At 43.0% G+C, this 20,010-nt stretch overlaps 2 protein-coding genes across 2 annotated transcripts in view; one reads left to right on the top strand and one right to left on the bottom strand.

The window, feature by feature from the left end:
* Positions 1-12,038, top strand: part of LOC121586069 (ectonucleotide pyrophosphatase/phosphodiesterase family member 2) — a 35,889-nt gene extending 23,851 nt beyond the window's left edge. The window contains exons 19-25 of the mRNA XM_041902521.1: positions 1,706-1,751; positions 1,977-2,116; positions 5,650-5,785; positions 6,030-6,107; positions 9,398-9,530; positions 10,188-10,341; positions 11,398-12,038. Of these exons, the coding sequence (XP_041758455.1) occupies positions 1,706-1,751; positions 1,977-2,116; positions 5,650-5,785; positions 6,030-6,107; positions 9,398-9,530; positions 10,188-10,341; positions 11,398-11,568 (858 nt within the window). The 3' untranslated portion in view covers positions 11,569-12,038. The remainder of the gene's footprint in view (positions 1-1,705; positions 1,752-1,976; positions 2,117-5,649; positions 5,786-6,029; positions 6,108-9,397; positions 9,531-10,187; positions 10,342-11,397) is intronic.
* A 3,864-nt stretch (positions 12,039-15,902) lies between these two features.
* On the bottom strand, positions 15,903-19,559 carry LOC121586068 (CCN family member 3). The gene is made up of 5 exons (XM_041902520.2): positions 19,450-19,559; positions 19,113-19,341; positions 18,636-18,890; positions 17,837-18,063; positions 15,903-17,604 (listed from the first exon to the last, which is right to left on the bottom strand). The coding sequence occupies exons 1-5, from the start codon at positions 19,489-19,491 to the stop codon at positions 17,311-17,313; spliced, it is 1,047 nt and encodes a 348-aa protein (XP_041758454.1). The 5' UTR covers positions 19,492-19,559; the 3' UTR covers positions 15,903-17,310.
* Between the last annotated feature and the right edge of the window lie 451 nt (positions 19,560-20,010).

The following is a 20,010-nucleotide window of genomic DNA, read 5'->3' as shown; positions in this document are numbered from 1 at the left end:
GGCTCCATGCAAGATCTCACCTCGTGGAGTTGCAATGATCATGAGAACGGTGAGGAATCAGCCCAGAACTACACGGGAGGATATTGTCAATGATCTCAAGGCAGCTGGGACCATAGTCACCAAGAAAACAATTGGTAACACACTACGCCGTAAAGGACTGAAATCCTGCAGCGCCCGCAAGGTCCCCCTGCTCAAGAAAGCAAATATAAAGGCCCGTCTGAAGTTTGCCAATGAACATCTGAATGATTCAGAGGAGAACTGGGTGAAAGTCTTGTGGTCAGATGAGACCAAAATGGAGCTATTTGGCATCAACTCAACTCGCCGTGTTTGGAGGAGGAGGAATGCTTCCTATGACCCCAAGAACACCATCCCCACCGTCAAACATTGAGGTGGAAATATTATGCTTTGGGGGTGTTTTTCTGCTAAGGGGACAGGACAACTTCACCGCATCAAAGGGACGATGGACGGGGCCATGTACCGTCAAATCTTGGGTGAGATCCTCCTTCCCTCAGTCAGGGCATTGAAAATGGGTCGTGGATGGGTATTCCAGCATGACAATGACCCAAAACACACGGCCAAGGCAACAAAGGAGTGGCTCAAGAATAAGCACATTAAGGTCCTGGAGTGGCCTAGCCAGTCTCCAGACCTTAATCCCATAGAAAATCTGTGGAGGGAGCTGAAGGTTCGAAGTTGCCAAACGTCAGCCTCGAAACCTTAATGACTTGGAGAAGATCTGCAAAGAGGAGTGGGACAAAATCCCTCCTGAGATGTGTGCAAACCTGGTGGCCAACTACAAGAAACATCTGACCTCTGTGATTGCCAACAAGGGTTTTGCCACCAAGTACTAAGTAATGTTTTGCAGAGGGGTCAAATACTTATTTCCCTCATTAAAATGCAAATCAATTTATAAAATTTTTGACATGCGTTTTTCTGGAATTTTTGTTGTTGTTATTCTGTCTCTCACTGTTCAAATAAACCTACCATTAAAATTATAGACTGATCATTTCTTTGTCAGTGGGCAAACATACAAAATCAGCAGGGGATCAAATACTTTTTTCCCCTCACTGTAGATACTGTATCACTATAGAGATAGATACTGTATCACTGTAGATATATATACTGTATCACTATAGAGATAGATACTGTATCACTATAGAGATAGATAATGTAGATACTGTATTTATCTCTATTGCTCTCACCACAGAACTAGAATGAGAATGTATTTATATAGCTTTCACAGCCGTAGACAGACGGATATTGAGGCTTTTGATTTTATATCAACTTGATATATGCTTCAATAAAATTAATCAGATTGATTTCTGCATATCAAGAAATAGACTACATGTTATTTTATTGATCTGTAATGCATGTGTGTTTGACCTATGATCTGACTGATATCTGTTGCACTAGGCATTACTACATGTTGTGTATTTAACGTGTTAAACTGGTTTCTGTGTCTGGGACTGATTGTTGTCTCTAATCAATAGCTGCTGCTATTCATTCTCATGCTTGTTTGTTTGATTCCTCTTCTTCTAACTTCTGTCTGTGAAGTCGTCTTGCTTCTGCACGGATTATAGATCTCTTGCAAGAGATTTTCACCTTCAATCTTTTGCAGTTACGTTCAAAAAATAGGGGGCAGAGAGCTTTGAAAGTCCCCCTTGTAAGAGGCTATAACCTGGAGTCACTGTGGCTCTGTTTCTTACAGAACAAAGTGGAAGAGCTTAATCAGAGACTGAGGCAAGCTGTTGATGGTACGTCTCTCTCTGGTCCATAGCGTTGGTCTTATGCCTGAGTAGTAGTAATGCTAATACCTGTGTAATAACGCTGTAATTACTGCACTAACAATGTTGTTATTAACATGTTATTACATAGAAATGTCAGTAGGGCTTGAAACATGACCTATTTCTCATATTACTATTGAATATCATCTTCAGAGTGTTGTTACAAGCTTCTGGGGTTGTTGTCTTCTCCTCCAGACAGCAAGAACCTCCCTCATGGTCGACCTGCACTTCTGTTCCGTGCTAAATACAGCATTCTACACCACAGTGACTATATCAGTGGGTACAGTGAATCACTCGCTATGCCCCTATGGACGTCCTATACCGTCTCCAAACAGGTATGTCATACAGGACATAGCTTACAAGTTTCATACATCGTTTATGTTGATATTAGCTATATGCTAACTCCAACCCTGTTCCTGGTGAGATACCGTCCTGTAGGTTTTAACTCCAATCCAATCAAATTTTAATTGTCACATGCGCAGAATACAACAGGTGTAGACCTTACCGTGAAATTCTTACTTACAAGCCCTTAACCAACAATGCAGTTTTAAGAAAAATAAGTGTTAAGAAAATATAAAATAAAAAAAAATTAATGATGATAATAATAATAATAATAACAGTAGCGAGGCGATATACAGGGGGTACCGGTACTGAGTCAATGTGTGGGGGTACAGGTTAGTCCAGGTCATTGAGGTAATATGTACAGCGCATTCGGAAAGTATTCAGACCCCTTGACTTTTTCCACATTTTCTTACATTACAGCCTTATTCTAAAATAGATTAAATAGTTTTTTTCCCTCATCAATCTACACACAATACCACATAATGACAAAGCAAAAACAGGTTTTTAGAAATTCTCGAAAATGTACAAATAAAAAACAGAAATATCACATTTACATAAGTATTCAGACCCTTTAATCAGTACTTTGTTGAAACACCTTTGGAAGCGATTACAGCCTTGAGTCTACTTGGGTTTGACACTACAAGCTTGGCACACCTGTATTTGGGGAGTTTCTCACATTCTTCTATGCAGATCCTCTCAAGCTCTGTCACGTTAGATGGAGAGCTTCACTGCACAGCTATTTTCAGGTTTCTCCAGAGATATTTGATCGGGTTCAAGTCCGGGCTCTGGCTGGGCCACTCAAGGACATTCAGAGACTTGTCCCGAAGCCACTGCTGTATTGTCATGGCTGTGTGCTTAGGGTTGTTGTCCTGTTGGAAGGTGAACCTTCGTCCCAGTCTGAGGTCCTGAGCACTCTGGAGCAAGTTTTCATCAAGGATCTCTCTGCACTTTGCTCCGTTAATCTTTCCCTCGATCCTGACTAGTCTTCCAGTCCCTGCCGCTGAAAAACATCCCCACAGCATGAAGCTGCCACCACCATGCTTCACCGTAGGGATGGTGCCAGGTTTCCTCCAGACGTGACGCTTGGCATTCAGGCCAAAGAGTTCAATATTGGTTTCATCAGACCAGAGAATCTTGTTTCTCATAGTATGAGAGTCCTTTAGGTGCCCTTTGGCAAACTCCAAGCGGTCTGTCATGTGCCTTTTACATGTACATTTAAAAAAAAAACTTTTAGTCATTTAGCAGACGCTCTTATCCAGAGCGACTTACAGGAGCAATTAGGGTTAAGTGCCTTGCTCAAGGGCACATCAACAGATTTTTCACCTAGTCGGCTCGGGGATTAGAACCAGAGACCTTTCGGTTACTGGCACAACGCTCTTAACCACTAAGCTACCTGCCGCTCCTATTACTGAGGAGTGGCTTCCGTCTGGCCACTCTACCATAAAGGCCTGATTGGTGGAGTGCTGCAGAGATGGTTGTCCTTCTGGAAGGTCCTCCCATCTCCACAGAGGAACTCTGGAGCTCTGTCAGAGTGACCATCGGGTTCTTGGTGACCTCCCTGACCAAGGCCCTTCTCCCCCGATTGCTCAGTTTGGCCGGGCGGCCAGCTCTAGGAAGAGTCTTGGTAGTTCCAAAATTCTTCCATTTAAGAATGGAGGCCACTGTGTTCTTGGGGACCTTCAATGCTGCAGACATTTTTTGGTACCCTTCCCCAGATATGTGCCTCGACACAATCCTATCTCGGAGCTCTACGGACAATTCCTTCGACCTCATGGCTTGGTTTTTGCTCTGACATGCGCGGTCAACTGTGGGACCTTATATAGACAGGTGTGAGCCTTTCCAAATCATGTCCGATCAATTCAATTTACCACAGGTGGACTCCAATCAAGTTGTAGAAACATCTCGAGGATGATCAATGGAAACAGGATGCACCTGAGCTCAATTTTGTGTCTCATAGCAAAGGGTCTGAAAACTTATGTAAATAACGTATGTATTTTATTTTTAATACATTTGCAAAAATTCTAAAGAACAGTTTTCGCTTTTTGATTATGGGGTATTGTGTGTAGTTTGATGAAGAAAAAAAAAATGTAATCCATTTTAGAATAAGGCTTTAAGGTAACAAAATTGGGAAAAAGGGAAGGATTCTGAACACTTTCTGAATGCACTGTATCTCTCCAGGAACAGGGTTGGAGTTAAAACCTACAGGAGGGTATCTCTCCAGGAACAGGGTTGGAGTTAAAACCTACAGGAGGGTATCTCTCCAGGAACAGGGTTGGAGTAAAAACCTACAGGAGGGTAGCTCTCCAGGAACAGGGTTGGAGTTAAAACCTACAGGAGGGTATCTCTCCAGGAACAGGGTTGGAGTTAAAACCTACAGGAGGGTATCTCTCCAGGAACAGGGTGGAGAGTCCTGCTCTAGTGTATTGTCAGTGACTACAGTCTACAGTGTTCTAACGTTGACTACAGTCTTCAGTGTTCTTATGTTGACTACAGTCTACAGTGTTCTAATGTTGACTACAGTGGTCTAATGTTGACTACAGTCTACAGTGTTCTAATGTTGACTACAGTCTACAGTGTTCTAACGTTGACTACAGTCTTCAGTGTTCTAATGTTGACTACAGTCTACAGTGGTCTAACGTTGACTACAGTGGTCTAATGTTGACTACAGTCTACAGTGTTCTAATGTTGACTACAGTCTACAGTGGTCTAATGTTGACTACAGTCTACAGTGTTCTAATGTTGACTACAGTCTACAGTGGTCTAATGTTGACTACAGTGTTCTAACGTTGACTACAGTCTTCAGTGTTCTTATGTTGACTACAGTCTACAGTGTTCTAATGTTGACTACAGTGGTCTAATGTTGACTACAGTCTACAGTGTTCTAATGTTGACTACAGTCTACAGTGTTCTAACGTTGACTACAGTCTTCAGTGTTCTAATGTTGACTACAGTCTACAGTGGTCTAACGTTGACTACAGTGGTCTAACGTTGACTACAGTCTACAGTGTTCTAATGTTGACTACAGTCTACAGTGTTCTAACGTTGACTACAGTCTACAGTGTTCTAATGTTGACTACAGTCTACAGTGGTCTAATGTTGACTACAGTGTTCTAACGTTGACTACAGTCTTCAGTGTTCTTATGTAGACTACAGTCTACAGTGTTCTAATGTTGACTACAGTGGTCTAATGTTGACTACAGTCTACAGTGTTCTAATGTTGACTACAGTCTACAGTGTTCTAACGTTGACTACAGTCTTCAGTGTTCTAATGTTGACTACAGTCTACAGTGGTCTAACGTTGACTACAGTGGTCTAACGTTGACTACAGTCTACAGTGTTCTAATGTTGACTACAGTCTACAGTGTTATAACGTTGACTACAGTCTACAGTGTTCTAACGTTGACTACAGTCTACAGTGTTCTAACGTTGACTACAGTCTTCAGTGGTCTAACGTTGACTACAGTCTTCAGTGGTCTAACGTTGACTACAGTCTTCAGTGGTCTAACGTTGTGGTTGTGTTTTCCAGGTAGAAGTAACACCTCTACCAGAGCATCTGACTAACTGTGTCAGACCTGACATCCGTATCCCTCCGGCCTTCAGCCAATCCTGCTCCAGCTACAAGGCTGACAAACAGATCTCCTACGCCTTCCTCTACCCTCCACGTACGTCCTCAATGTTATCTCCTGTCAGATCTCATATTGTTTACCAGTGGCTGGTTGCACCAGTTTGGGGTACGCCTGATCCTAACACTACATTCGGCTTAGCATTTAAGACTAACTTTGGAACGCCCAGCTGATGCAACCGGCCCATGTACTATAGTTTACAATGTAGTAATAAGACATGAGGCAATCTAAATTGTACTGTACATTCAAGCATTGATCTTCCACCATTTTGTTTTATCTATAGAGCTGGCTCCGACCCAAGACGGCAAACTTGATGCAGTCCTCATCACTAACACCGTACCCATGTACCCAGCATTCAAAAGTAAGTCAAACTTTTTTTTAACTACATGGCATGTCAACTGTTCATAGGCCACATTCATATGTCATCACCAGTGAACAGAAATCACACTGACAAGGTGGCCACATTCATATGTCATCACCAGTGAACAGAAATCACACTGACAAGATGAATTGATGTAATTGGGTCCTGGTTTACTCCTGTTTTCACTCAGTCTAAATTGAATGTTTGAGGAAGTAATTACTTTAACTAATGACCTGCAGACCCAACAACGAGAGAGACTTAAAAGGAAGACTGGGAGAGCGAATGTGCGTGTGAGTGTTAAAGTGTGTGTGAGAGTCAGAGTGTGTGTGTGTGTGTGTGTGTGTGTAAAGAGTCAGTGTGTATGGATAGCGTGTGGGTCGACAGTTTAGGGGTGGTCAGTTGTATGACCTCAGATGTTAAAGTGGGCCACTGTGTGTGAGGGCTGCCTCTGTACTGGAAGAATGTCCACAACAATAATCCCTGCATAATTGCATATAGCTACGCACAACCCCACCTCCTCTCCATAATGTACACACTTCAAATATGTTGTTTTCACTCTGAGGTAGAGGCCTGGGTTGGAGATGAAAATCATGTATGGTTTCCTCATGGTTAGGGCTGTGTCCCAAATGGCATCAATTCCCAATATATATATATATATATATATATATATATATATATATATATATATATATATATATATATATATATATCACAGTGGGGAAAAAAGTATTTAGTCAGCCACCAATTGTGCAAGTTCTCCCACTTAAAAAGATGAGAGGACCTGTAATTTTCATCATAGGTACCGTCAACTATGACAGACAGGATTGAGGGAAAAAAAATCCAGAAAATCACATTGTAGGATTTTTTAATGAATTTATTTGCAAATTATGGTGGAAAATAAGTATTTGGTCACCTACAAACAAGCAAGATTTCTGGCTCTCACAGACCTGTAACTTCTTCTTTAAGGGCTCCTCTGTCCTCCACTCGTTACCTGTATTAATGGCACCTGTTTGAACTTGTTATCAGTATAAAAGACACCTGTCCACAACCTCAAACAGTCACACTCCAAACTCCACTATGGCCAAGACCAAAGAGCTGTCAAAGGACACCAGAAACAAAATTGTAGACCTGCACCAGGCTGGGAAGACTGAATCTGCAATAGGTAAGCAGCTTGGTTTGAAGAAATCAACTGTGGGAGCAATTATTAGGAAATGGAAGACATACAAGACCACTGATAATCTCCCTCGATCTGGGGCTCCACGCAAGATCTCACCCTGGGGTCAAAATGATCACAAGAACGGTGAGCAAAATCCCAGAACCACACGGGGGACCTAGTGAATGACCTGCAGAGAGCTGGGACCAAAGTAACAAAGCCTACCATCAGTAACACACTACGGCGCCAGGGACTCAAATCCTGCAGTGCAAGACGTGTCCCCCCTGCTTAGGCCAGTACATGTCCAGGCCCGTCTGAGTTTGCTAGAGTGCATTTGGATGATCCAGAAGAGGATTGGGAGAATGTCATATGGTCAGATGAAACCAAAATAGAACTTTTTGGTAAAAAACTCAACTCGTCGTGTTTGGAGGACAAAGAATGCTGAGTTGCATCCAAAAGAACACCATACCTACTGTGAAGCATGGGGGTGGAAACATCATGCTTTGGGGCTGTTTTTCTGCAAAGGGACCAGGACGAAAGGAAAGAATGAATGGGGCCATGTATCGTGAGATTTTGAGTGAAAACCTCCTTCCATCAGCAAGGGCATTGAAGATGAAACGTGGCTGGGTCTTTCAGCATGACAATGATCCCAAACACACCGCCCGGGCAACGAAGGAGTGGCTTCGTAAGAAACATTTCAAGGTCCTGGAGTGGCCTAGCCAGTCTCCAGATCTCAACCCCATAGAAAATCTTTGGCGGGAGTTGAAAGTCCGTGTTGCCCAGCGACAGCCCGAAAACATCACTGCTCTAGAGGAGATCTGCATGGAGGAATGGGCCAAAATACCAGCAACAGTGTGTGAAAACCTTGTGAAGACTTACAGAAAACGTTTGACCTGTGTCATTGCCAACAAAGGGTATATAACAAAGTATTGAGAAACTTTTGTTATTGACCAAATACTTATTTTCCACCATAATTTGCAAATAAATTCATAAAAAATCCTACAATGTGATTTTCTGGATTTTTTTTCCTCATTTTGTCTGTCATAGTTGACGTGTACCTATGATGAAAATTACAGGCCTCTCTCATCTTTTTAAGTGGGAGAACATGCACAATTGGTGGCTGACTAAATACTTTTTTTCCCCACTGTAAGGCTAGTTGTGTTCTATAAGGCTAGTTGTGTTCTATAAGGCTAGTTGTGCTATATGGAAACTTCCTGAAAATAGGTTTTTTTTGCGCAACATCCAAGCTTGGCACAGCAGCTGGACAAAAAACCTGACCAATAATGTCTGTTGAAGCGTTGTTTGTTGGGTATTACTGAAAGCTTTATCAAGGTTTGTTGGGTCTCACTGAAATCTTTATCAAGGTTTGTTGGATATCACTGAAAGCTTTATCAAGGTTTGTTGGATATCACTGAACGCTTTATCAAGGTTTGTTGGGTATCACTGAAAGCTTTATCAAGGTTTGTTGGATATCACTGAAAGCTTTATCAAGGTTTGTTGGGTATCACTGAAAGCTTTATCAAGGTTTGTTGGGTCTCACTGAAATCTTTATCAAGGTTTGTTGGATATCACTGAAAGCTTTATCAAGGTTTGTTGGATATCATTGAACGCTTTATCAAGGTTTGTTGGGTATCACTGAAAGCTTTATCAAGGTTTGTTGGATATCACTGAAACCTTTATCAAGATTGTGGGAGCATCAACCAGTGAGCAGTCATCACCTTCTTCTATGGAAAGATCTGGCCATTCCAGGAGAGACTGACTTGTAGTGTGAAGAAAGATGCATCATATTCCCACCTCTCCTCAAGACAGGGGTGAAGGGCTGATCAAGTCTGTCCTCACAGCCCTAAACATACAGGGGTGAAGGGCTGATCAAGTCTGTCCTCACAGCCCTAAACATACAGGGGTGAAGGGCTGATCAAGTCTGTCCTCACAGCCCTAAACATACAGGGTTGAAGGGCTGATCAAGTCTGTCCTCACAGCCCTAAACATACAGGGGTGAAGGGCTGATCAAGTCTGTCCTCACAGCCCTAAACATACAGGGGTGGGGATGTTGCCGAGTTGTGAAGTTTTCCTGCTGCTCTCGTAACAGTTTGCCTTTCTCTCTCTCTTCCTCTCTCTTTCTCTGTCTCTCCTTCAGGAATATGGAGCTACTTCCAGAAGACTCTTGTGAAGAAGTATGCCATGGAGAGAAATGGGGTCAACTTGATCTGTGGTCCCATATTTGACTACGACTACGATGGCCTGAGAGACTCGGCAGAGAAAATTAAACAGTAAGGGCTTTTGGTCTTCACTGCTAATACTTACATACAGGTTGCATCCCAAATAGCCCCCTATTTATAGTTCACAATTATAGTGCACTACTTTTGACCAGGGCCCTTATTCCCTTTATAGTGCACTACTTTTGACCAGGGCCGGTCAAAAGTAGTGCACTTCAAAAGGAAATAGGGTGCCATTTGGGATGCCTCCACAATACTGCATAGTACTGTACTTCTCAATGGAAAGTAAATGGGAAGTCAAACCCGACCTTGTTTAGCATCTTAACGATTTGGAACAGTCAATGTTTCTCTTTCCTTTCCTGCACAAGGCCAATATTGTATTTAGTATTTTACTAATTCAGCACAAAGAGGCAAATTTGTGTATTGTCCAAGAAATTATCCAGCAAAATGTAAAATGCAGTTTTAGGTCCACCTAGTGGCCAAGATCTGTCATTACAAATATATGTATTTCTGGCTCTTTTCAATCATCACCATCGTAATGTCACTGAACCTCACATAGAGCCTTTATGTGATTGAATGTGTGTTCTCTGTCTGTGGGACTATGCTGTCTCATAGTTACTGACTGTCCCCTGGCTACATATAGTCTACCATGAACAAATATTCAACCTCCTTTGGTGATCTTCACATGTATTTCTCTACTGTCTCCCACAGGTACGTAAGTGGTTCAGGATCTATCCCAACCCACTACTACTGTGTGATAACCAGTTGTCTGGACTTCACTCAGGCTGAGGACGTTTGTACTGGACCTCTTAGCAGCTCTGCCTTCATCTTACCACACCGCTCAGACAACGACGAGAGCTGCAATGTGAGTCCCTGGCTACGTCCAAAATGGCAGCCTAACCCCCATATAGAGCACTAATTTTGGCCAGAGCCCCATAGGGCTGCTACATAGGGCTGCTACATAGGGCTGCTACATAGGGCTGCTACATAGGGATGCTACATAGGGCTGCTACATAGGGCTGCTACATAGGGCTGCTACATAGGGCTGCTACATAAGGCTGCTACATAGGGCTGCTACATAGGGCTGCTACATAGGGCTGCTATATAGGGCTGCTACATAAGGCTGCTACATAAGGCTGCTACATAGGGCTGCTACATAGGGCTGCTAGATAAGGCTGCTACATAAGGCTGCTACATAAGACTGCTACATAGGGCTGCTACATAAGGCTGCTACATAGGGCTACTACATAGGGCTGCTACATAGGGCTGCTACATAGGGCTGCTACATAAGGCTGCTACATAGGGCTGCTACATAAGGCTGCTACATAGGGCTGCTACATAGGGCTGCTACATAAGGCTGCTACATAGGGCTGCTACATAGGGCTGCTACTTAGGGCTGCTACATAGGGCTGCTACATAAGGCTGCTACATAAGGCTGCTACATAGGGCTGCTACATAGGGCTGCTACATAAGGCTGCTACATAGGGCTGCTACATAGGGCTGCTACATAGGGCTGCTACATAAGGCTGCTACATAGGGCTGCTACATAAGGCTGCTACATAGGGCTGCTACATAACGCTGCTACATAGGGCTGCTACATAGGGCTGCTACATAGGGCTGCTACATAGGGCTGCTACATAAGGCTCTGATCAAAGGTAGTGTATTATGTAGGGAATAGGGTGCCATTGTCACACACACAGACACACAGACACACACACACACAGACACACACACACATACATACAGACCCACACACACACACACACACACACAGAAACACCAAGATAAATTGTGAGTGAGAGAGACAGAGGACAGAGAGCGACAGAGAGAGAGAGAAAGAGAGAGAGAGAGAGATCTCAGAGCATCATCAAACTTGCAGGTAGCTGATGTTCTCTTGTGTGATGTTGTCTTCGTCCCCCAGAGCTCTGAGGAGGAGTCTAAGTGGGTGGAGGATCTGATGAAGCTGCACACGGCCCGGGTCCGAGACGTAGAGATCCTCACGGGCCTGGACTTCTACCGCCGGACCAGCCGGAGTTACCCTGAAATCCTCTCACTGAAGACTCACATGCACACGTACGAGAGCGAGATCTAAACCACTGTCTGTCTGTCTACCCTGCCCTGTCTTCACCACAGCTCTGATGGTCTGGTGTATATTTTGAACATGTCGTGTTTGTTTTCACATGTATTATTCTGTTTATTAATGGCTGTTCTGTTCCTCTGTATTGTAACACATTTCCTGACCATTTTTGTTTTTTGTGATTAACAAGCATGAATTGAATTGCCTTATTTTTGTTACTTGTATTGATAATGTGATGCTGTGTGTGTTGTTGTATGTGTTGGTGAATTGAGAGTGTGATGTTTCTGATGAATGTCTTGCTGGTGATGGCTGAGAGTATTGAGTGTGTTAATAATAAGCTCTGTCTGTACTGTACTGTGCACAATAATAATACTGAACCTGTAGTGTTGATATCCTTTTAAACATGTACCGGACACTTGTGTGATCAACTTATTTATGCCTAATGTAGAGTCCTGACATGTCAATACAATAAACCTTTTGTACTACCTCGTCTGTCCAGAGGTCATTGCTGCTCACCATTGTTGGTTTGATTACAGTTGTTTCCAACTGCTTACACACAAATTATTTTCATGTCACACGATTTTTGAAACCTCTCACTCAAAGTGCAAAACTACACACCAAATCTCCAAAACCATAAGCTATTTCTCAGCCTTTGACTCAGTTGTCAATTGCATAAAACACTTTTTTCAAAACACTACACACAATTCTCTACCTAAAACACAAAAATCTAACAGGAAGTGACTTGCTTTCCTTTTCCAAACACAACCAATCAAAATGCTACACTTATTCACCAGGTCACACACACACTTCTCACATGTGCAAACACGAATTGCTTAACTGATCACTAACCAATCACTGCTTTACTGTAGTATAGGCCTATAAATAGGTCAAAGGTCAGATGCGTTTGAATTCTGTACAGAGTGGAAAGGCAAAGACATCATGGAGGACGAGGACGCTTGTTTACAGATGTACAAGAGACTGCAATTATAAATATGGTTTTGGCCAACAATGCAATTAGGATTCGAGAGATAAGAGAGCATATCTTGAATAATGACACCATATTTAACAACATCAATGCTGTAAGCCTGTCGACCATACAACGCATCCTCCAACGGCACCAAGTGACGATGAAACAACTTTACAAGGTGCCATTTGAGAGAAACTCTGACAGAGTCAAGAATCTGCGACATGACTTTGTAGAGGTATGTATGCAACACTACTTCCAGTACTTCAGACATACCATATTTACTCATCTGTATATCCTTTTGTCTGTTACAGAGAGTATTGGAGATGGATGCCCATGTAATTCGCCATGAATTTATTTATGTGGATGAGGTTGGCTTCAACCTCACCAAAACCAGGTACCGCGGAAGAAATGTAATGGGACAGAGGGCAATTAGCAATGTCCCTGGACAGCGTGGGGGTAATATAGAGTGGGGAGAACAAGTATTTGATACACTGCCGATTTTGCAGGTTTTCCTACTTACAAAGCATGTAGAGGTCTGTAATTTTTATCATAGGTACACTTCAACTGTGAGAGACGGAATCTAAAACAAAAATCCAGAAAATCACATTGTATGATTTTTAAGTAATTAATTTGCATTTTATTGCATGACATAAGTATTTGATACATCAGAAAAGCAGAACTTAATATTTGGTACAGAAACCTTTGTTTGCAATTACAGAGATCATACGTTTCCTGTAGGTCTTGACCAGGTTTGCACACACTGCAGCCGGGATTTTGTCCCACTCCTCCATACAGACCTTCTCCTTCTCTGCTCTCAAAACAACGCGCTCTGTGAAGCAGGTAGAACGTCACATTGACACAACGCGGATGGAAAAGCAACGTGAAACTTCCAGTGGAGCTGAAGTGTAACGTGCTGTACTTTTCCATTTAGCTCTACAGACCACCAGGACCAGACACTGTGCCGACCAGGGCCACTGCAGTTATGGTCATGGTTGACCAATTTGCTCTACAGACCACCAGGACCAGACACTGTGCAGACCAGGGACACTGCAGTTATGGTCATGGTTTACCAATTAGCTCTACAGACCACCAGGACCAGACACTGTGCAGACCAGGGACACAGCAGTTATGGTCATGGTTGACCAATTAGCTCTACAGACCACCAGGACCAGACACTGTGCAGACCAGGGACACTGCAGTTATGGTCATGGTTGACCAATTAGCTCTACAGACCACCAGGACCAGACACTGTGCAGATCAGGGACACTGCAGTTATGGCCGTGGCTGACTTTTACTCCTTTAGGAATAACAATAGAAGTAATGTGTCCTTATACTCTGCTGCACTTATTAAATAGTCCACAAGGTGTCGGTGTTGGCTGGATAGTGATTTTATGCACCAGCTCTGGGAGAGCTTTGCACATTCAGTAATTTCACTGACTTGTAAAGAAGCGAGTATTGGAAGTTAGAGCACACCATAATCTCTTACTAATGGTCATAAAGCATGTTATGTCACATACATTAGACGGGTTGTCTCTAAACTATGCATTAACCTACAGTACCAGTCAAAAGTTTGGACACACCTACTCATTCAAGGGTTTTTCTTTATTTTTACTATTTTCTACATTGTAGAATAACAGTGAAGACATTAAAACTATCAAATAACACATATGGAATCACGTAGTAACCAAAAAAGTGTTAAACAAATCAAAATATATTTTATATTTGAGATTCTTCAAAGTAGCCCCCCTTTGCCTTGATGACAGCTTTGCACACTCTTGGCATTCTCTCAACCAGCTTCATGAGGAATGCTTTTCAAACAGTCTTGAAGGAGTTCCCACATATGCTGAGCACTTGTTGACTGCCTTTCCTTCACTCTGCGGTCCAACTCATCCCAAACTATCTCAATTGGGTTGAGGGCGGGTAATTGTGGAGGCCAGGTCGTCTGATGCAGCACTCCATCACTCTCCTTCTTGGTCAAATAGCCCTTACACAGCCTGGAGGTGTGTTGGGTCATTGTCCTGTTGAAAAACAAATGATAGTCCCACTAAGTGCAAACCAGATAGGATGGTGTATCGCTGCAGAATGCTGTGGTAGCCATGCTGGTTAAGTGTGCCTTGAATTCTAAATAAATCACACAGTGTCACCAGCAAAGCACCCCCACACCATCACACCTCCTCCTTCATGCTTCACGGTGGGAACCACACATGCAGAGATCATCCGTTCACCTATTCTGCGTCTCACAAAGACACGGCAGTTGGAACCAAACATCTCAAATTTGGACTCATCATGTTTTTTGGCCCAAGCAAGTCTCTTCTTCTTATTGGTGTCCTTTAGTAGTGGTTTCTTTGCAGCAATTCGACCATGAAGGCCTGATTCACGCAGTCTCCTCTGAACAGTTGATATTGAGATGTGTCTGTTACTTGAACTCTGTGAAGCATTTATTTGGGCTGCAATTTCTGAGGCTGGTAACTCTAATGAACCTCTGCAGTAGAGGTAACTCTGGGTCTTCCTTTCCTGTGGCGGTCCTCATGAGAGCCAGTTTCATCATAGTGCTTAATTGTTTTTGCGACCGTACTTGAAGAAACTTTCAAAGTTCTTGACATTTTCACTGACATTTAAGACTGACCTTCATGTCTTAAAGTAATGATGGACTGTCGCTTCTTTTTGCTTATTTGCTGTTCTTGCCATAATATGGACTTGGTCTTTTACCAAATAGTGCTATCTTCTGTATACCACCCCTACCTTTTCACAACACAACTGATTGGCTCAAACGCATTAAGAAGGAAAGAAATTCCACAAATGAACTTTTGACTAGGCACACCTGTTAATTGAAATGCATTCCAGGTGACTATCTCATGAAGCTGGTTGAGAGAATGCCAAGAGTGTGCAAAGCTGTCATCAAGGCAAAGGGTGGCTACATTTTTACATTTACCAGACGCTCTTATCCAGAGCGACTTACAGTTAGTGAGTGCATAAAACATTTTCATACTGGCCCCCCGTGGGAATCGAACCCACAACCCTGGCGTTGCAAGCGCCATGCTCTACCAACTGAGCTACAGGAGGCTACTTTGAAGAATCTCAAATATAAAATATATTTTGATTTGTTTAACACTTTTTTAGTTACTACATGATTCCATATGTGTTATTTGATAGTGTTGATGTCTTCACTATTATTCTACAATGTAGAAAATAGTAAATATAAAGAAAAAACCCTTGAATGAGTAGGTGTGTCCAAACTTTTGACCGGGACTGTATATGAAAGGTGTTATGCCATTCTTGTGTTATGCAGTTTTAGGTCAATCTAATGTACATCCTCTGTTGTCCAACAATCTATCTACACAATATATCATGATGGTTGGAATAAAGACAAACAAATCAGAAGTTATAGAAAAAAATACATATTTAATATGAAATAATGAGTAAGCACAGTATTATTATAATGACAGAAAAGGCTGGGTGAAACACAACCAGAGTACACATACAGACACTAAATAGAATTCATATTTACATTAGGTTTACAAAGACATACAGACACTATATAGAATTCATATTTACATTAGGTTTACAAAGACATACAGACACTGTATAGAATTCATATTTACATTGGGTTTATATAGACATACAGACATTGTGTATTTAATACACGCTCATACCAACTATACAGTAAGTATTTACAGAACTTGTGTCTTTCTACAAGAGACTACTGGAAACAAGCCTTTGGAAAAGACCACACAGGAGTAGGAAATTAACGTTCTGTTTTAGGAAAATCTACATTGCATTGCAGTCAATGAAAGTCTATCAGACCTGGGTGACATACCTATGTCAAAGACTTTGGAGGTGCACTTGACTTAGCTTACCCTGTACAATGGAACCAACGGAACAGTCTCATCAACTGCCAACTCAAGTTAAATCATCTCAAGTATTTGACACATGTATTTGACCCAGGTCTGACGTGTATTGGGGGGCTAGTGGTCCAGGCTGCTGTAGAAAGTAGGAGTACGTTATGAGAACAACCTTTGACCTGGCTGTTGACATGACTGTTGTGTGGGCCAAGACCAGGTTGATTGGAGAGCCTGGGAGAGGGCAAGAGTCTGGAATGTCTAAAAGGTCAACGGTCAGAGGTATGAGGGGAATAGAAACACAAGGTTTTCACCTGAACAAATACAACAGTGAGCAGGTGTTGCTTTCATGAGAAAATTTTTTGTGACGTGCAGCTGGAAAATTGTTGGATGTGCATACATTGCACTTGAAACGATTGTAGGTAGCTTAACCGCTATTTTCGTAAATACCTCTGGAACAGCCAGAGGATGTCTAAAACTGACCTAGGAGCTCTGCATGATCACTGAGGCCGTTTGCAGCAAGCAGAAAAGGAAAACTCTGCCGTTGTGATACACTAAAGCACAACGTTTCCAGCTGTATCAGATGCAGAAAGCTCATCTATTCTGTAAAGTTAGCTAAGGGATGACTGTGAGAATCTCAATTGCATACTCCTCGCGTCCTCTCTCCTCTCTCCTCGCCTCCTTCTCAAAATCCATTGGAAGAGAATGTCAGAGGGGAGGGACATCTGGCTTTTTCATCCAATGGGTTTTGAGAAGGAGGCGAGAGGAGGCGATAAGTATGCGATTGAGATTCTCCCTCTGAGACCAACCATACACCGTCAGGGATATGGCGTCATTAAAAAAATATCGCCACCAGATGGCGATATAGGGTCATCTTACTACAGTACAGTACAATACTACCGTCACAGATGAACAGGAGAAACTTTAGTTGTAAGTATCTGCGGTACAGTATTATAACCTGTAGCCACTGTAGACCAGGTCTGATGGCTGATACACAGCGTTGTCTCTGGGACAGTGGTAGTGGCAGGCGCAGGTGTTGATGAACATCATGGGTTTCTTGATGGCTTTACCCTGAGCGCACTGGAACTCCACCTGCACTGTCTTGGTGCTGTGGGGTGTGCAGCAGCGGCCGTCAACACACACGCCACAGTACCGGGGCTTGTAGGTCTGGACGCTGGTGCAGTTCTTATAGCTGAACTGGACGGGTTTCACCGCCTTCTTCATCCTCAGGCACTTGCTTCCTCTCTGAGGATTTAGAAGAAGAAATTATTGTCAGTGGGTGAACACCGTAATACATCTTTCATGTATTTTGTCAGAGCTCTTGTGAGTTTTGTTAGTTAGAAGATTTTCAATGCATTTAGTCCGAATGGCAAAAGAAATAGCATATTCTGCCATTTAAATTCTTGATGTATTTTCCTTCTACAACTGTGATTTGGTATGTATTATTAATACAGTAAGAGTTGGTTGGGTAACCTACCTTAGGAACATAATTCTGCTGAAGCTGCTGGTGCTGTTTGCTACAGGGCCTGACGATGCACAGACGCGTCTGCTTGACCATCTCACAGTGGGTGTTCTTGTTGGTGACCCGGGTGGAGATGCCCATGCCACAGGTCCGAGAGCAGGCGCCCCACTCCGTAGTCTGCTCTATGCAGTTAGTACTGGGGTCCCACGAGTCAAACCCCACTGTCTCCTCCTGTCTGTAGGCTGTACGGGGGACAGGGAGAGATACACCGGATGAGACAGATGTTGTGACGTGGGAAATGCAGATGCATGCTAGATTGATTGATGGACATGAGAATTGCTGGGCAAAAGTGCATAAGATGTTAGACAGGCATTGGGATCTGTGTGGTTTGCATGATTGATACACCTGCATTGGTGTATAATCGGTATACAGGTAATCAAATTCACAGTTCTATCGGAATCTATTTCTTTAGGTGCCTAAAGTCCATTAGTCAAATATTAAGAACGATCCAAGGTACATCACATTCCAGAGCACAGGAAATTGAATGTTTTGGCTGGCTACGGAGGTCTACACAGAGGCTTCCTGGGATAAGTCAACTTGTCTCTCTCTGTACTCAGAGGTATTTAGCATTTCCCTTCACACAGAGCCAGCCAGGTCAACCCAGAAGCATGCAAGAATCCGTCTCTTGACTTTGTGGCTTGCACCAGAGTACCAGTCACGTCAGAAGCAGAGAGAAGTAGAGAGAGGGTCTGCGTCCCACATGGCCCCTATTCCCTATGTAGTACACTAGAGAGCAGAGAGACTGAGTGCTTACCAGCCATGGCGAAGCTTCCCAGGGCACTGGCCTCCGGTTGGGGCTCACACACCCACTTCTCACAGCACTCCCCTGGGACCGCCACCTTCCTGGGCAGAGGGCAGTCGGGGCCCGGCAGCATCACGTCCAGGTTGCAGCGCGGCACGCAGGCGATCTGGCCGTCCCTGCATGTGCACTGGTACTTGCAGCTGGGGAAGAAGGTCTCCCTGTTCCGGTACACTGAACCGTCCAACAGGCAGATGTCTCCCTCGTGAGCTGTGAAGAGAGGAGGACACAAGAAAAGCATAAATCAATATTTAAAACGTTTAATTTCCAATACTCATATCTGGATAAAATCTACAATTTCATATATTTAAGTGTGTGTGTCTTCAAATGAATGTGAATTGTAAAAACAAGGAGTTCTCAAATAATAGACAAAATACATCATCATCATCATCATCATCATTGATAGCTCTTGGATAGGGGCAAATGACTCACCGACACAGACACCTGTCCTCTGGTGTACATCGGCTGTGTAGTCGCAGTTCAGACCCTTGTGTGTATCACAGGGATTTATTTCCGAGCACACCTCTCCTTTCTGCCTCGCACAGACCAGACAGCATGCACAGTCATCCAGAATCAACTGGACCCCGGGGGCGCACATCGGAGGCTCCTGCGGACAGAGGCACCTTGTCGGACACACCTGCGCCAATATCTGGGAGCAAATCTGAAAATAAAAAGGTTAAATGATTTTTTTCAAAGTTGTTGCTTTCAAATTCTTAACATGATGTAGTTTGGATTAGCCTACTCTGTAACGTTAACTGAATGTATTTACCTGTGTTGAAATGCAGAAAATGAAAAGTGCAAGCTTAGACATCCTGATTCAGTGAACGGTCGTTTTCTCTTGGTAGAATCGTCCCTCTTCTGTGTCTTGCTGAAGCTCTGTAAATCCCTTTGGCGCGCTTCAGACGTGTGTGCAGAGGCATTTATAATGGTCCTGTCTAACGACATGGTGACGAGTGAAGGAGGGATGGAGGAAGGAGGTGACGGAGGGATCACCCCCCTGGCCCTGGTAGAGTCTGGGAATTCTGACATCTGATTGGATCAGGATGAGACTCACATTTTCCTGTTAGATCCTGAGTTCTTCACACACAGAGGAAGGCTACAGTACTAACAGTACGCTACATAATGATATACATATTTCAGTGAATCTATGTTTATTAAGGCGATCGATATATAGGACACATAAGATCATTTTTACAGTTTTATTGCTGCTATTCATATCAACAATCAACATTTTTCATGATCATTCAAATGAACCTACTTCAAACTAGTTCCTCCATTCCTTGATCTTCATTATTGTGATCATTACATATCTGGAATGAAAAAATATCTA

The sequence above is a fragment of the Coregonus clupeaformis genome, chromosome 17, assembly GCF_020615455.1.
Source record: "Coregonus clupeaformis isolate EN_2021a chromosome 17, ASM2061545v1, whole genome shotgun sequence".
NCBI classification, from domain to species: domain Eukaryota; kingdom Metazoa; phylum Chordata; class Actinopteri; order Salmoniformes; family Salmonidae; genus Coregonus; species Coregonus clupeaformis.
This window is presented reverse-complemented; position numbering and strand designations above follow the sequence as displayed.